Source organism: Procambarus clarkii, chromosome 1 (assembly GCF_040958095.1).
Source record: "Procambarus clarkii isolate CNS0578487 chromosome 1, FALCON_Pclarkii_2.0, whole genome shotgun sequence".
In the NCBI taxonomy this organism is placed as follows: Eukaryota; Metazoa; Arthropoda; class Malacostraca; order Decapoda; family Cambaridae; genus Procambarus; species Procambarus clarkii.
In genome coordinates, this window is record NC_091150.1 from 31,244,637 (window position 1) to 31,262,340 (window position 17,704).

The 17,704-nt window shown below is 46.3% G+C and overlaps 1 protein-coding gene across 3 annotated transcripts in view; it reads left to right on the top strand.

The window, feature by feature from the left end:
* Positions 1-17,704, top strand: part of LOC123763058 (uncharacterized) — a 307,648-nt gene that overhangs the window by 272,466 nt on the left and 17,478 nt on the right. For 2 of the 3 annotated variants that reach the window (XM_045750040.2, XM_045750206.2), the window contains exons 2-3: positions 8,331-8,375; positions 16,846-17,018. In XM_045750040.2, coding sequence (XP_045605996.2) covers positions 8,331-8,375; positions 16,846-17,018 — 218 coding nt within the window. The remainder of the gene's footprint in view (positions 1-8,330; positions 8,376-16,845; positions 17,019-17,704) is intronic. The other variant, XM_045750117.2, reaches the window with a different exon arrangement.

Consider the following 17,704-nt stretch of genomic DNA (forward strand, 5'->3'; position numbering starts at 1 on the left):
TGTGGCAGGTTGTGTACCTTCCAGAGTCTAAAGGGAAGGGCTGGACGGTAGAGCGACGGTCTCGCTTCATGCAGGTCAGCGCTCAATCTCTGACCGTTCAAGTGGTTGGGCACCATTCCTTTCCACCGTCCCATCCCAAATCCTTATTCTGGTCCCTTCCAAGTGCTATATAGTCGTAATGGCTTGGCGCTTTCTCCTGATAGTTCCCCGCCTATCTATTCATTTCCAGATTTTCTTATAATCCCTTTTGTAGCCTAGGCGTCCTCCACACACAGCCGGTCTGACTCTGGTGGTTGATACCTGCTTGATGGGGTTCTGGGAGTTCTTCTACTCCCCAAGCCTGGCCCGAGGCCAGGCTTGACTTGTGAGAGTTTGGTCCACTAGCCTGTTGCTTGGAGCGGCCCGCAGGCCCACATACCCACTACAGCCCGGTTGGTCCGACACTTCTTTTAGAAAACAATCTAGTTTTCTCTTGAAGATGTCCACGGTTGTTCCGGCAATATTTCTTATGCTCGCTGGGAGGACGTTGAACAACCGCGGACCTCTGATGTTTATACAGTGTTCTCTGATTGTGCCTTTGGCACCCTTGCTCTTCACTGGCTACTGGCATCGAACTAGCAAGCAGTGGTACCATCTTCACACGGGCATTTCGTGTGCAGTTTCTGACGTCTTCCTTATTGTGTTTATAAATCAGGTTATATCTGCAGGTGATGAGTCACAATAACGTGGCTAAATTATGTCGACCAGACCACACACTAGAAGGTGAAGGGACGACGACGTTTCGGTCCGTCCTGGACCATTCTCAAGTCGATTTTGACAATCGACTTGTCACAATCGACTTGAGAATGGTCCAGGACGGACCGAAACGTCGTCGTCCCTTCACCTTCTAGTGTGTGGTCTGGTCAACAGGTTATATCTGATTTCGTATCCTTTCTAACATATTGTCAGGCAGTTGCTCTCGGCTGCCTCTACGAGCTTTGTGTTTTATTATTAACATCTTTATTGACAAAATTAATTACAATTTTGCCTAATCTGAGGATTTTGATAGTCTTATTAAATTGAGGTTAATGCTAGTATTCACTGTCACGCAGGACAGAGGGTCATACATAAGACAATAGGTCTAAACTGTAGGCTGAAGCACATATATATCACGGTTACAATCAATGTTTTAATGTGTGGATATGTGAAAACAACTTTCTATTGTGCACTGCCACACAAGTGCAGGGATGGGTTCATAAGTGATGCAGCTTAGAATATAAGTAGAAATTGTTCTTCATTCTTTAAAATGGACAAGCAAATTTTGGGTAAATTGTTAGGATGTCGTCCAGAACACCTGAGTCAATAAAATAGTTACACAGTTGGTGGTACAATAGGCCAGGAGGTCTAAAGTCCTTTACGGTTTCACATTCATCAATATAGTGTTCTAGTGAATGCATTAAAGGTTTATCACAGAGTTTACAATCTGAATATTCTGGTAGTGGCTCAGCCTCACTAACCTGCCAGATGTGTCTATAGCCAAGGCGAATTCGCGCAATTACTACATCACATTGCCTGGTCCGGTTACTGTGCTGACCATACAAATACCTATTATTACAGAACTTGTCATAACTTTTAATACTGCAGCTTTCAGGTCTCTGTGCATTTCTTAGTTCTTCTAAATCTGAATTAATTTCTTTAATTTGTATGTTTCTAATAACTGCATTAGATAGTCCAAAATCATAATCAATGTTTTCTTTCCTGCAAGCCTCATTGGCCAATTGATCTACAAAGTCATGTTTTTCAACTCCAACATGGGATGGGATCCAGTGCGGGCGTGTGTATGGGGAGGGTGTGTGGGGGGGGGGGAGGGAGGTGCATGGGGGTCGAGGGGTGGGGGGGGGGGCGGGCGAGGTGGCGTCCACCGAAGTACTCCAGAAGCGCCCCATGTCTCGTGTCTCTCCCGGAGTCGTAGCGAAGGACTTGACCTTTGTCTCTGGGGATTAACCAGCGTCTTTGTTGTGTAGCGAGGCTGGAAATGTCCGGCCTGGCCCGCCCCGGGGCACCGTCTGACTCACTCAACACAGCCCCCGTACCGTGGCGCCCTCTAACCGCCCTCTCCTGCTCCACCCCGTAATCACCCGCCCTCCACATACCAGCAGACAACACAGGATGCGACCAGGTGCATAACGGCATGTTCTCCCGTGTAGGGTAGAGGGGATGGTGACCTTGGGGGCACCGCCCACGCTCCACCACCACCTCCCTCTCCCTCACACCATATATATTTCATTTTAACGATATAGCCATTGTTAAATTTCATACACGTATACATATAAAGTCGTTTTTTTGTGTAAGTCCGACGATAGGACTTGTGTTGGTGGGTGATCACCGGCGTCTACAGGTAGGAAGTCCTGAATGGTTACCTTGAGTGTGGCAATCCTGAGTGTCTCTCCCGACACTCTCAGCTTCTCAAGTCGGTAATTCGATCTCTACCCAAGGTTGGCGTGTCTGAGTCTTGTGAGGTGTGTGGCCTGAGTGGTGTGGCCTGAGGTGTGTGGTCTTACCTCTTGGCTCAGGCTGTCAGCCGTCCTGGTGCAGGGTGAGTCAGCCTCACCCCTCAGCGTAGAGTGAGATAGCCGTAGTGTGAGGTGCCGTAAAATGAGATAGATGTAGTGTGAGGTAACTGAAGGGTGACTCACTTCCCCCTTCAGAGCAGGAGAGATTGTTGAAATAGCACACATGAACACGATAAAACACCTAAACTACTGTCACCGTCTTAAGGCTCTCAAATTGTACTCTCTGGAAAGAAGACAAGTATCACATAATATGTATATATATATATATATATATATATATATATATATATATATATATATATATATATATATATATATATGTCGTACCTAGTAGCCAGAACGCACTTTTTGGCCTACTATTCATGGCCCGATTTGCCTAATAAGCCAAGTTTTCCTGAATTAATATATTTTCTCTAATTTTTTTCTTATGAAATGATAAATCTACCCTTTTCATTATGTATGAGGTCAATTTTTCTTTATTGGAGTTAAAATTAACGTAGATATATGACCGAACCTAACCAACCCTACCTAACCTAACCTATCTTTATAGGTTAGGTTAGGTTAGGTAGCCGAAAAAGTTAGGTTAGGTTAGGTAGGTTAGGTAGTCGAAAAACAATTAATTCATGAAAACTTGGCTTATTAGGCAAATCGGGCCTTGCATAGTAGGCTGAGAAGTGCGTTCTGGCTACTAGGTACGACATATATATATATATATATATATATATATATATATATATATATATGACAATGTCAGACCACGGAGGAAAAATGAAACAGGAAATTTCCTTAAGTACTTTCGTATATTAAATACATCTTCAGAAGGTGACCTTCTGAAGATGTATTTAATATACGAAAGTACTTAAGGAAATTTCCTGTTTCATTTTTCCTCCGTGGTCTGACATTGTCACATTCTTAATCACGTGTTTATTTTCGTGATATACACACATATATATATATATATATATATATATATATATATATATATATATATATATATATATATATATATATATATATATATATATATATATATATACATGGAAGATACTGGAGGGTCAGGACCCAAATTTGCAGAGTAGAATAACAACATACTGGAGCGAAAGACACGGAAGGAAATGCAGAATCAACACTTCAAGATATTATACAACCGATGCTTTCATTCACTCCAAACATCTACCACCTACGGGTTATTCATGCCCGTGCCACCTCTGGTGGTGGCTTAATCTTCAACAACAACAACCGCTCCATGCAACAGTCTGTTGGTCCAAGTTATCACAAGTCGAGCTGGGTTTCAGGCCCGGGGCTCGGGGAGTAGAACTCTCGACACCCTTTCTAGGTATGTTCCTGGTATGAGGTAACCGTAGAGCACAAAAGCCGTGCACAAGACAGGGTGTGGCCCCTGGTGGGGGCCCGACACAAGACAGGGTGTGGCCGTAGTGTGGCGCCCAACACTCAGCTACACAACAGGGGGGAACCGCCCAAGTTCTTCAGCGTATTTGGTCTTTGAGTAACGTACTTGTGTATATACATATGCGCCCCGCTCATGGCCATGAGGTATGAGTCATGAGATCCACCCACATGGCTCCACACCCTGTACCTCTTGTTGACTCCGGGGATCAACGTCCCCCGCGGCTCGGTCTCTGACCAGGCCTCCTGGTTGGTGGTGGTCTGGTCAAACAGGCTGTTGGACGCAGCTAGCTGCTCGCAGCCTGACGCGTGAATCACGGCTTGATTGATCAGGTTTCCTGTGGAGGTGTTTTTATCACGTTCTTTCTTGAACACCTTGAGAGGTCGGCCAGTTATGTTCCTTATGGATAGAAGGAGTGGGGTTATATGTCTTGGGGCCGCCCTCGATTGGGACAAAGTTCTCTCTCGTCGTACCTATTGCACCTCAGCTTCTCAGCGAGACTATTTTTGCACTTCCTGCCATGCCTCCTGGTCTCGTGGGGCGTTATTTCCATGTTGTTATCTTTTTGACGCTCTTGTCTACATATAGGGCTACATATGTTCCCTTTTACATGTTCGTTATCACGGTTAATTATGTGGTCAGGTGTACACATCAACTTTGTCTTACGTCTGGCAGGTGTGTCTCATAGTCACGTGTACATGTATGGCCAGCATTGTGTACACGTCATCCCGCGAGTGTAAGTGTACACGTCATCCCGCGAGTGCAAGTGTGCACGTCATCCCGTGAGAGTAAGTGCTTGTATATCATGAGTGAGGGTGGGACAGTGTCTCGCCCTGGTAAGTGCACTCAACAACCTCTGTTTAGCCCAAAGAACCATGTGAAAAACTACCACCTCCTTCCTCCCCCCCCCCCGTCAGGAGCGCCACGTGTCGTCAAGCCCAACTATTTACGAAACCTGTACATTCTTTCCTTAATTATGTCAGCTTTGGTTACATCTATTCAACAGTTTACGAGCTTGGAACCTTCACAAATCAAAGGTTGTTATTGTTATTAACAAGCTCGTAGTGCTGTAGATCTCGTAAACTGTGTATGAGATCCTCACAGTGGTTACGCCCTTATTCAGGTCGCATTTTGTACGGTGTCCAATAATCCGTTTATTAGGCGATGTATTAGTCAGAATTACAACACTGCAATAGTGACGTTACCCATGCATACTCGACCCGTTTCTTTCTTTATTTGCCACTCTGTAAAAAAAATCAACCTTTTAGCCTGAGTACGAACCCCACCAACCCACCTAACCAATTGGGGGGGGGGGCAATTCATAGAAAACGTAAGTATTTGTGAGCCGTAACTATTCTTAATTGACAGCATTTTATCGCTGATTATTTTATCGCTGAGCCTGAGTAGAAACGTACGAACCCCACCAACCCACCTAACCTATTGGGGGGGGGGGGCCAAATCATAGAAAACGTAAATATTTGTGAGCCGTAACTATTCTTAATAGGCAGCATTTTATCACTGATTACGATAACACCGTTGGATTGAAATTGAAATTGAAATAAGTTTATTGAGGTAAAATACACACAAAGGGATGAGGTAGCTCAAGCTATTCTCACCCCGTTCACCGCTGGATTGTTTTACGGAGTGACAAATGAAGTGCAGGGTGCGGTGTGTGGACGGTCCTCCACCTCTACACACCATGTATTGCAAAGTGAAATATACGGTACGACGTGTTAAAGTAAAATATACACAATATGCATAATAAAGTGGCGTATACGGCATGTATTTTGTGTATATCGAGGCAAAGGTTGCGTCAGGGGGGAGAATCAGAGGAGTAATTCTAGCGACAATGGTGGTCTGGAGGTGAAAGTGAGGCGTTTTGACCGTAAGACTGCGCGGGGGGGGGGGGGGACTTTACTGTACTTTATTTACAGGTTGTTTAGTAGAGAAAACTGTGCTTTATTTACGAGTTGTTTAGTGGAGAAAACTGTGTTTTAGGTACGGGTTGTATAGTAGAGAAAACTGTGTTTTAGGTGCGGGTTGTATAGTAGGGAAAACTGTGTTTTAGGTGCGGGTTGTATAGTAGAGAAAACTGTTTTATTTACAGGTTGTATAGTAGAGAAAACTGTGTTTTATTTACGGGTTGTATAGTAGAGAAAACTGTTTTATTTACAGGTTGTATAGTAGAGAAAACTGTGTTTTAGGTGCGGGTTGTATAGTAGAGAAAACTGTGCTTTATTTACGGGTTGTATAGTAGAGAATACTGGACTTGTGTGTCCGGGTTATGCTAAGCCTGTATAGCCTTAGGTTAGGTTGTGGACTTACGGCCGGACCGGGCCGCGCAGCCGTTGAGCCCCGAAATCATGGCAAGATACGGCCTATCAAACGCAGGAGGGTTGTTAAGGCTGCTACATAGCCTACTGATCACCTAGCAGGTTACTTTACTCCACATTTCTACAGCTCCTCCTCCACCTGTACTTGTTCATCGCCTTCCATTAAAAAGGGAATGAGGGGGAGACAATAAAGAGGAGAAGGGGGGAAGGGACAGCAATAAAGGAGGGGGCAGGGTGGGACAGCAGCAGTAGAGAGATAGGGTGTTGAGGGGCGCAGACAGTAGTGGGCACTGTACCCACTACAGCCCCCCCCCCCACGCCACCAGTACAGCTGCTGGCCTTTAGACGGGTAAATGTCACCCGTCCACCCCCCCCCCCTTAACCCCCCCCCATAACCCGTTGTGGTGTAGACTTGTGTGTCTAAATGCAAATTCATGTGTCAACTGTTGTACAAGGGAGGAGAGGCGGGCAGCTCGTAGTGAACCACCAGAGTCGTCAACACACTATATCATCGTTACTCTCGTTATTTATCTAGTCAACATTTTTAAGTCAATGTTAGAGCGCATTTAATATTGATTTTTTTGCTGTGCGTCGTTTTGGAAAGGTCAGAGGCGGGTTGCCTGCCCTCCTGCGGCTTGGGTTGGGTAAAACTATTGTATTTTTTATAATAACAGGCTGTTATAATAACAGTTTTTATGACTACAACAGTCTGCCCCCCCCCCCCAAGGTGACAACAACCTTGGCACCCACCGCCTGCTCCGTCACCCTCTACAAGCACTCAAGCACTTCCTGTCGTCGTGAACTTTACCCTCATATCAAACTATTATTAGCAATCAAAAGAGGAAATGGCCTTTAGTATTTCTTCATACACACAAGGTTCATCAAATTGTATTGGTCGGTAGAGCGACTGCCTCACTTCTTGCGGGTCGGCGTTCGATCCTCGACGACCCAAGTGGTTGAGAACTGTGCCTTTACTCCATCCTTACACCCCCAGCTGTTGTTGTTTTGGATTCAGCTACTCGGAACAAAAGTTCCAAGTAGCACGGGCTATGGTGAGCCCGTAGTGGACTTACCTGGCACAGGAGCGGGGCTGTAACTGACCCCCAGCTGTTATTTTCAACTCATATACTTCCCAAGTGTCGTGCAAACCTAGAGCATACCTGGAGAAGGTTTCGAGAGTTCTTCTACTCCCTTTGTGATTACTTGATCCAATAGACTGTTGCTTGCAGTTATTTGGCAAGTTCTTGCAAGTTATTTGGGCTTAGCGAATTATTCCCGCGCTCGCGGTAGTCAATGTCATGTCACGTATTGCATTTGTTTGTATCAAACACTTTGTTGAAGACGGCAGAGGGTGTATTGTTCGTTACCTGAAATAACTGGCAAGTTGCGTTACAGTCAGCTAGTGGCGTGTGAGGGAAGAGGTCAAGGGTCACTAGTTATTGGGCGTGGTGTGGACCTTGACCTATAGTTATGAGTGAAACAGCGGCAGTCCGTTCCCGCCTCGGTGCAGCCAACCAATTAGGTGGTGCTGATGTTGTCTGGTGTCCCTGGAGTGGGTTCTGGGAGTTGTTCTACTCCCCAAGCCTGGGGCCAGATTCACGAAGCAGTTACGCAAGCACTTATGAACCTGTACATCTTTTCTCACTCTTTGGCGGCTTTGTTTACAATTATTAAACAGTTAATGAGCTCCGAAGCACCAGGAGGCTGTTTATAACAATAACAACAGTTGATTGGCAAGTTTTCATTCTTGTAAACTGTTTTATAAATGTAACCAAAGCCGTCAAACATTGAGAAAAGATGTACACGTTCGTAAGTACTCGCATAACTGCTTCGTGAATCTGACCAGGGCCTAGCTTCTCTTGTTAAAACTTGGTCCAGCAGGCTATGTTGGGGCGGCCCGCAGACACTCACATCCACCTAAACCCGCTTGATCCGGCACCTCTTGGTGAAACATGTCTAACTGCTTCTTAAACTCGTACATGAGATAAGGATGATGACAGTATTTGTAGATATTAACTGTGTGTTTCTCCCTTGCAGGTACACGACACGGGGAGGACAATGGTGGCGTTGGCGTGGCTGCTGGTAGGTCCAACTCCACCTTCCTGTAACACTATACATGGGGGAAATATTGCCGGTTTAATCTCACTGTATGACCCTAATATTTTCTCACGGATAAATCACTTTCTTCTGATTTCATTGTGCATTTGGCGTATATATATATGTAGAATAACCACATTTGCATACTTAAGTACCTGGTTATTTATGGAGCTAACCTAGACTGTATAAAGTGTTTCATAGATTGTCAAGAGTTGTGTGATACTAAAACTCCAGAGCTGTTGTGATGGGGTTGTGATCATGTGATCTGTTGTCCGCACTGGCTAAATTTCGGTGCATTATGAGGATGGACAACCTCATACAACAACCTCATACGGTTGTTCAACACCCTTCCAGCGAGTATAAGAAATATGCCGGAACAACCGTGTACATTTTCAATAGAAAACTAGATAATTTTCCCCAAGGAGTGCCGGACCAACCGGGCTGTGGTGGGTATGTGGGCCTGCAAGCCGCTCCAAGCAACAACCTAGTGAACCAAGTTGTCACAAGTCAAGCCTGGCCTCGAGTCGGGCTTGGGGAGTAGAAGAACTCCCAGAACCCCATCAACCAGGTATCCTAAAGAACAAGAGAGTGACTAAAGTAATTGCAAAGCTCCAGGTCCGGTACCTCATGCCAACGGGTCTGAAAGGTCTAATGATTAAACATTGAATAATAGTGTGGGAGATCATGTCCCAGTTCCTGCTCGCAGAGTTTGCACCTGGAGTGCTCAGGATTGGGAGATCCGTCACCTGTAGCCACCTGCCACAGGTAACGGTAACCCAACCTGATCCTGGCAACCACTGTGTCGCACAGTCTGGTCGACGTTTTGTGCTGCCCATAAACATAGGTTTCGGATCTAAACAAATCATATTTTTTTATACTGGTGGTTTTCAGGCCTTTGTTAATCTATAATTTCTCTCGTGCCTAAATGACTCACGGCAGACGTGGAAGCCTAAGGAAGGAACCCCTGAACTTTGAGTGTGGCAAGTCACGGATCACTACTTGCGGCGCACTCAAGTTTCCAGATGCCATTCACCCATTACGGCTTTAGTCGACGTCTGAGGCTGGCTTGGGTAGTTTGTAGCAAGTCCGCGTGCATGTGTGTGTGTGTGTGTGTGTGTGTGTGTGTGTGTGTGTGTGTGTGTGTGTGTGTGTGTGTGTGTGTGTGTGTGTGTGTGTGTGTGTGTGTGGTTTTGTGTGTGGTTTTGTGTGTAATTTTGAGTATAGATGTGTGTGTTGTATATGTGAGTGCGTGGACGCGCCGGCCTGCCTCACTCGCTCTGCCAGACTCCCAAGGGTGCGTTACTACGTCCATTACACGCCGTATTACCGCGAAAGTGAGTGCGACAATTATCCACGGATGCAGTACAATACTGAGGTTGCGTGTCGGGGGGGGGGGGGGGAACTGTTGTGGCGTGCGAGGCGCCCCCGCTACACACGCCGCTGTCACACCTCCCTTAGTGACGACATTGTCACGCCCTTCCCTGTGTCACACTCTCAGTCTGCCGGCTCCATAACCTGTCGTTGTGTTACACGAGCACCGTGTTATAACATGGTCATATCCTGGCCATGTTGTTAGGAGGCCACACACACACACACACACACACACACACACACACACACACACACACACACACACACACACACACACACACACACACACACACACACACACACACACACACACACACTCACATTCACACACACACACACTCACTCTCACACTAACTATAGTACCTTGTCCCTGAACACCCGGCCCCGCCCTGGTCCCGCCTCGTGCCCAGGGTATCAACGTGCCCCCCTGTGGGTCATGCCAAACGCTTCGCCGGGAGTAAGGACACTGTACACAACGAGAAGCAGCAGGAATATCAAATGTGCGTAATATATACCATACGCATATACGGAAGGCCCCCAGCCCGTCCTTGCCTCAGGTGGGGGCGCGTCCGGCCTTCATACTTTATACTTACTTTATATTTATTTATTTTAAACCAACGATTTCTATTGCAATAAAGTTATAACTTGAGAATAATCTCTGTTTACAACAAAGGTTCATTTACCAGCTTACTTGTAGACTATTACTGGAACTGTAATATGGTTTCAGACAATCACAGATATCTAGATTTCATCTTGTGGCGCGTGGTTCCATCTTGTGGCGAGTGGTTCCATCTTGTGGCGAGTGGTTCCATCTTGTGACGAGTGGTTCCATCTTGTGGCGAGTGGTTCCATCTTGTGGCGAGTGGTTCCATCTTGTGGCGCGTGGTTCCATCTTGTGACGCGTGGTTCCATCTTGTGACGCGTGGTTCCATCTTGTGGCGAGTGGTTCCATCTTGTGGCGAGTGGTTCCATCTTGTGACGCGTGGTTCCATCTTGTGGCGAGTGGTTCCATCTTGTGGCGAGTGGTTCCATCTTGTGGCGAGTGGTTCCATCTTGTGACGCGTGGTTCCATCTTGTGGCGAGTGGTTCCATCTTGTGACGCGTGGTTCCATCTTGTGGCGAGTGGTTCCATCTTGTGGCGCGTGGTTCCATCTTGTGGCGAGTGGTTCCATCTTGTGGCGAGTGGTTCCATCTTGTGGCGCGTGGTTCCATCTTGTGGCGAGTGGTTCCATCTTGTGACGCGTGGTTCCATCTTGTGGCGAGTGGTTCCATCTTGTGGCGAGTGGTTCCATCTTGTGACGCGTGGTTCCATCTTGTGGCGAGTGGTTCCATCTTGTGGCGCGTGGTTCCATCTTGTGGCGCGTGGTTCCATCTTGTGGCGAGTGGTTCCATCTTGTGGCGCGTGGTTCCATCTTGTGGCGAGTGGTTCATCTTGTGACGCGTGGTTCCATCTTGTGGCGCGTGGTTCCATCTTGTGGCGAGTGGTTCCATCTTGTGGCGCGTGGTTCCATCTTGTGGCGAGTGGTTCCATCTTGTGGTGCGTGGTTCGATCTTGTGGCGAGTGGTTCCATCTTGTGGTGCGTGGTTCCATCTTGTGGCGAGTGGTTCCATCTTGTGGCGAGTGGTTCCATCTTGTGGCGAGTGGTTCATCTTGTGACGCGTGGTTCAGTCATCATCACTATGACCTAATTTCTCGTAGCAATCTTAAGCCTAACGCACGCTATTTTTGGCCTAACGCACGCTATTTTAGGCCTAATGTAGTACATATATGTGGCATACTAGGCCTATGAATATACAAGTTTGAGTTTAGCTTGATTTCCCCGACTATAAGTGCTATATAGTCGCAATGGCTTGGCGCTTCCTCCCCCCTGATAATTCCCTTCCCTTCACGACTATAAAATATATAGTAGGGAAGATTGTATAGTGGCGGCCCATCACCACATACTGGTACTGGCCACCAGACAAGTCACTGTAAGTACTGTCACTTCAGGAGGATGGGCTGGCCTTAGGCATCACCCTCAATAGCCTAGTTGAGTGATTTCGTCCGTCTCTTGTGAGGCAAAACAGTTGCATTTTTTTAACGGAGTGACAAATCGTGAGCACGCGCGCGTTGTTGTTTTGTGTGAGTGGATCTGTGATTGGTTTTGCCGGCATGCTCTCCAAAAAGACAGTCGTGCACACAGTTGCTGCCCGTCACTGTCTAGCTTTGAGACAGACGCAGCCGTCAGTGTGTGTGTGTGTGTGTGTGTGTGTGTGTGTGTGTGTGTGTGTGTGTGTGTGTGTGTGTGTGTGTGTGTGTGTGTGTGTGTGTGTGTGTGGAGGGGGGGAGGGGGAGTGCATGTTTGTGACAGTGGTTGTCACCCTCAGCGCCCCCGTCACCGCCACTTTCACTCACTTTCCATTGTATTATTATGGGTCTTTACCACCCTAATGCAGGAAGTTAATTAGTGACGCGCGCGTATGATAGCCTTGTGTGTATGTGTGTGTGTGTGTGTGTGTGTGTGTGTGTGTGTGTGTGTGTGTGTGTGTGTGTGTGTGTGTGTGTGTGTGTGTGTGTGTGTGTACTCACCTATTTGTGCTTGCGGGGGTTGAGCTTTGGCTCTTTGGTCCCGCCTCTCAACAGATCAATCAACTGGTGTACAGGTTCCTGAGCCTACTGGGCTCTATCATATCTACATTTGAAACTGTGTATGGAGTCAGCCTCCACCACATCACTTCCTAATGCATTCCATCTGTGTGTTCTCTGACACTGAAAAAGTTCCTTCTAACGTCCCTGTGGCTCATGTGGGTACTCAGTTTCCACCTGTGTCCCCTTGTGGAAACGCCAGTGTTGAATAGCTTTCCTTGTTTACCCGGTCGATTCCCCTGTCTTCCAGTGTCGTAAGGTGCATTTCCCGCAGCCTTTCCTCATAACTCATGCCTCTTAGTTCTGGGACTAGTCTAGTGGCATACCTTTGGACTTTTTCCAGCTTCGTCTTGTGCTTGACAAGGTACGGGCTCCATGCTGGGGCCGCATACTCCAGGATTGGTCTTACATATACTTACTTACCAGGATTGTTACTTACCGGTGTTGTGTGTGTGTGTGTGTGTGTGTGTCGGAAGCCGTGGTTGGCTACACAGTGGCTTCACAACCGGAGGTTATTATAAAATGTTATTTAGCAATCTGGTGGCGCTTTGAACCTCATAAGCTGCCTAATATATATATATATACAGACTACGTCGCCATGATCGATGATAGATGTACAGGTTTCGTCACTTACACACAAAGGTAAAAGGTAAAATACACACAAAGGGATGATGTAGCTCAAGTTATTCTGACCCCGTTCAGTACATATATATATATATATATATATATATATATATATATATATATATATATAACTGAAAACTCACACCCCAGAAGTGACTCGAACCCATACTGCCAGGAGCAACGCAACTGGTATGTACAGGGACGCCTTAATCCGCTTGACCATCACGACCGGACTAAGGAAGTGATAGCCGAAGCTATTTGAACCACTTGTTGTATATAGTCCTGGGGACCATTCAGGCTTGTTTGCATATATATATATATATATATATATATATATATATATATATATATATATATATATATATATATATATACATACATATATATATATATTTATATATATATATTTATACATACACACACACATGTAGTATGTTACCAGACATACACACACATACTTGTATGACTGGGTACACAGATAATTTGCAATAGACATTCAGACAATTCAACAAAAGGTTATAACCTTGGTGCAAAATTCTTATGCATTTCCAGAGTATCATCAATCTTTCCGTTGTGACACATCCAGGCTATTTGTTCAGGAACAGTCCTTATCTCAGTGTTTCTACATACATTAATCAACGGGTAATCAAGAACATAATGGGCGAGGGTGTGAGACCTTAACATACCACATAGTTTACACTTCGTGTCATTATCATGAACACCTATCCCATATTCCCAGTAATATGTGTACCCAAGCCTGAGCCGCATGTACACAGTCACTCCAAGCATTTCTCCTTTTACCATAAGTGAAATGTTGGAGTTTTGACTCACATACATGTAATGTTGCATGGTTTGACTTCCCTCATACAGTATACTTCTCCTCGCCACTTCTGCCTGTGCCTGAATATGTCTGATTTTGCTTCTTATTTGTCTCAGTGTTAAAACTCATTCAATGTCAACTTGTGGTTTTGATGTGGCACGTTTGGCCAAGTCATCGGCCACCTCGTTGAGCACTCAGCGTCCCCGCGGCCCGGTCCTCGACCAGGGCCTCATTTTTCTTACACACATCCCCCAGGAAGCAGCCCGTAGCAGCTGTCTAACTCCTTGGTACCTATTTACTGCTAAGTGAACATGGGCATCATGGTGAAAGAAACTCTGCCCATTTGTTTCCGCCTCCACCGGGGATCGAACCCGGAATCTCTGGACTACGAATCCGAAGCGCTGTCCACTCAGCTTCCTGTCAGGGTGTCAGGAATGCTCCAGCAACGTGGTGCCGTTATCAAAGCGTGTCCGGTGTTGGTGGTAAAACCTTAGTGCAATTATGCAGTTTTTAAATAATTTTGATTGCAAATTCGGTGTCGTAATTGCTTCAGTTAGGCGTCCTTTTACCAATCAGTTTCCGATACAGTATTACTAGACAAGTCCGGTATAATCGAGGCAGGTGTGGGTACACCGCCACACCCTCTTACTGCAGGTCTGGGTACACAGCCACACCCTCACACTGCAGGTGTGGGTACACCGCCACACCCTCACACTGCAGGTGTGGGTACACCGCCACACCCTCACACTGCAGGTGTGGGTACACCACCACACCCTCACACTGCAGGTGTGGGTACACCGCCACACCCTCACACTGCAGGTCTGGGTACACAACCACACCCTCACACTACAGGTCTGGACACGCCACACCCTCACACTACAGGTCTGGGTACACAGCCACACCCTCACGCTGCAGGTGTGGGTACACAGCCACACCCTCACACTACAGGTCTGGATACACAGCCACACCCTCACACTACAGGTCTGGCTACACAACCACACCCTCACACTACAGGTGTGGGTACACAACCACACCCTCACACTGCAGGTGTGGGCTCATCACACGGCTACCGCCTCAACTCTTGCCGATGGAAGACAAACCTCAGGTTTCATCATAGTTATTTTCCACAACATGTACACTAATGGCTCACAGGACACCAAAACTTTTAAATATAATAAATCGAAGCGAAGATTCCCCGATGGTTGCTGGCAAGTAAGGGGGAGGAGGGATTAGGGGAAGAAGGATAGGGGGAATGCTCTCTAAGGATGCTCTCGGACGCAGGCTCGAATCCTCGTCACGGCCCTTGTGGATTTATTCATTTGATCCATCACGCAATTGTGATTTCTGTGTGTGAGGATAGAGGAAAGCTTGTAGTAGGATTGGGAGATAAGGTAGAGAGGAGAAGAACAAGTTCAGAGTAGTGGGCGAACCGCTTTGGCTTTGTGGGTGCTTCTGATGTTGTGATGTGAGTTGATACATGGGATGTTGATCGCATGTCTTGTGAGTGAGGGAGAGTGAGGGGTTGACTGTGAGGGTGAGTGAGGGCTTGACTGTGAGGGAGAGTGAGGGCTTGACTGTGAGGGAGAGTGAGGGGTTGACTGTGAGGGTGAGTGAGGGCTTGACTGTGAGGGTGAGTGAGGGCTTGACTGTGAGGGAGAGTGAGGGCTTGACTGTGAGGGAGAGTGAGGGCTTGACTGTGAGGGTGAGTGAGGGCTTGACTGTGAGGGAGAGTGAGGGCTTGACTGTGAGGGAGAGTGAGGGCTTGACTGTGAGGGAGAGTGAGGGCTTGACTGTGAGGGAGAGTGAGGGCTTGACTGTGAGGGAGAGTGAGGGCTTGACTGTGAGGGAGAGTGAGGGCTTGACTGTGAGGGAGAGTGAGGGCTTGACTGTGAGGGAGAGTGAGGGCTTGACTGTGAGGGATAGTGAGGGCTTGACTGTGAGGGAGAGTGAGGGATTGACTGTGAGGGAGAGTGAGGGCTTGACTGTGAGGGAGAGTGAGGGCTTGACTGTGAGGGATAGTGAGGGCTTGACTGTGAGGGATAGTGAGGGCTTGACTGTGAGGGAGAGTGAGGGCTTGACTGTGAGGGAGAGTGAGGGCTTGACTGTGAGGGATAGTGAGGGCTTGACTGTGAGGGAGAGTGAGGGCTTGACTGTGAGGGATAGTGAGGGCTTGACTGTGAGGGAGAGTGAGGGGAACAAGGAGGTGGAGACCAGGCTTTGATATACTACATATCTTTGATCTAGATTATATGCGAGTTAAATAATAATAATAATAATAATAATAATAATAATAATAATAATAATAATAATAATTTGTCAGAAGAGGGCGTTAAGTTAGTACTTAATATGGTACATGGGTCGGCTATGAGGACATAAATTGAACTGGATGTGAGGACAGATTGATGAGTGATGAATATTAAGCCACCCAAAAGGTGGCACGGGCATGAAGGTACTGGGTGCAACAGCGGACCCGTCACGTGTCCTTAGGCCCGCCTGTATGGAGGGCAGGTATTTATTAATTGTTACTGAGGAGTATATGGAGAGCATATTAAATGAACTACACTTAAAACTTCTTCTCATTACTATAATACTGTTCCATAATATGATAAAAGGGATTCGTCATAATACTATTCTTACCTGGCAGGGCAATATTATTTTTATTTATAATATGGTTATTATTTTCCCCAACCACTTGGATAGGTCGGGACAGCAAAGGGCTCACTTCCTGCAGGTCGGCAATTTGATAATCGAATCGAATTTCAATTCCCGACGGTGCAAGTTCCTGGGCACCATTCCTTCCCTCCTGCAAAGCCCTCACATCTCTTAAGAGTGCAATATAATATAGTTGTGCTGGCTTAGTGCTTTGTCCTTATAATTACCTTACCTGATAGTTATTTTTCGTCTTCATGTTCCGAGTAAACAAAAAAATGTTTTTAATCTCGGTATTAACATGTAACTGGTCTCTTGAAACAATACCCAAGCCAGAATTGTAAGGTTTGTTCTTATTTCGGCAGCGGATGCTCGCTCGGTGAGCACCGGGACCCTGAACGCCTTCGTGAGGGCCCTGCAGCTCTCCGAGGTGCAGACAGAGGGTCCCGCCCCTACCAAGCCCCCCACCAGGTTCAGGTTCCAGACCCCGCGACCCAGCAGCAGCAAGTCCTCCTCCCGCATCACTTACATACCTCAGGTAATGTTTAACACGCCACTCCCATCCTCTTCCATAACTCCCCTCTTGACTACTGCCACTCCTCTTGGGTACAGCCCAAGAGGTGTGCTCTCAGGCACTGCCACCCCCCCCTCACAATAAGGTATTGTCACACGTAAAGCCTCTATAACAAACACTGTCTTCTCCCCACCAAACAGGTAATTGCTGAACGATTAAACAACCCCTGGCTCACAAGTGGCATACTTAAAGCATTTAACAAGTAACATGAATATGAAAAAAAAACATTAGATTGACAGAGTAACAAAAAAAGTAGTTAGCGGCTGCACATCAATGCTTACCATTATAATAAGAAGTATCTTGTACTACCCACTTCCTCAATATTAGTCCTTCAGACATAAATCTTCACCAGTGTAAGCACTTCCGTCAATTTATATTGCAGTTATATGTTGATATAAAATTTTGTTATAATGTACCTTTTCATCTTACCTGATCTGTTAGATTAAGGACCTGACGAAATGCGTGTTAGTAGCTTAGCAAGAATGTAAAAAGCACCAATATTATGTACTCTCACAAACCCAGTGTACTTTCTTGTAAATAAATATATTAATAAATACAAAAATAAATGTACACATGTACAGTATTTGTGCTGAAGTAAATAGATTATACCAGAGTACAGTATGAATTATTATTATACTTCATAGCTGTTG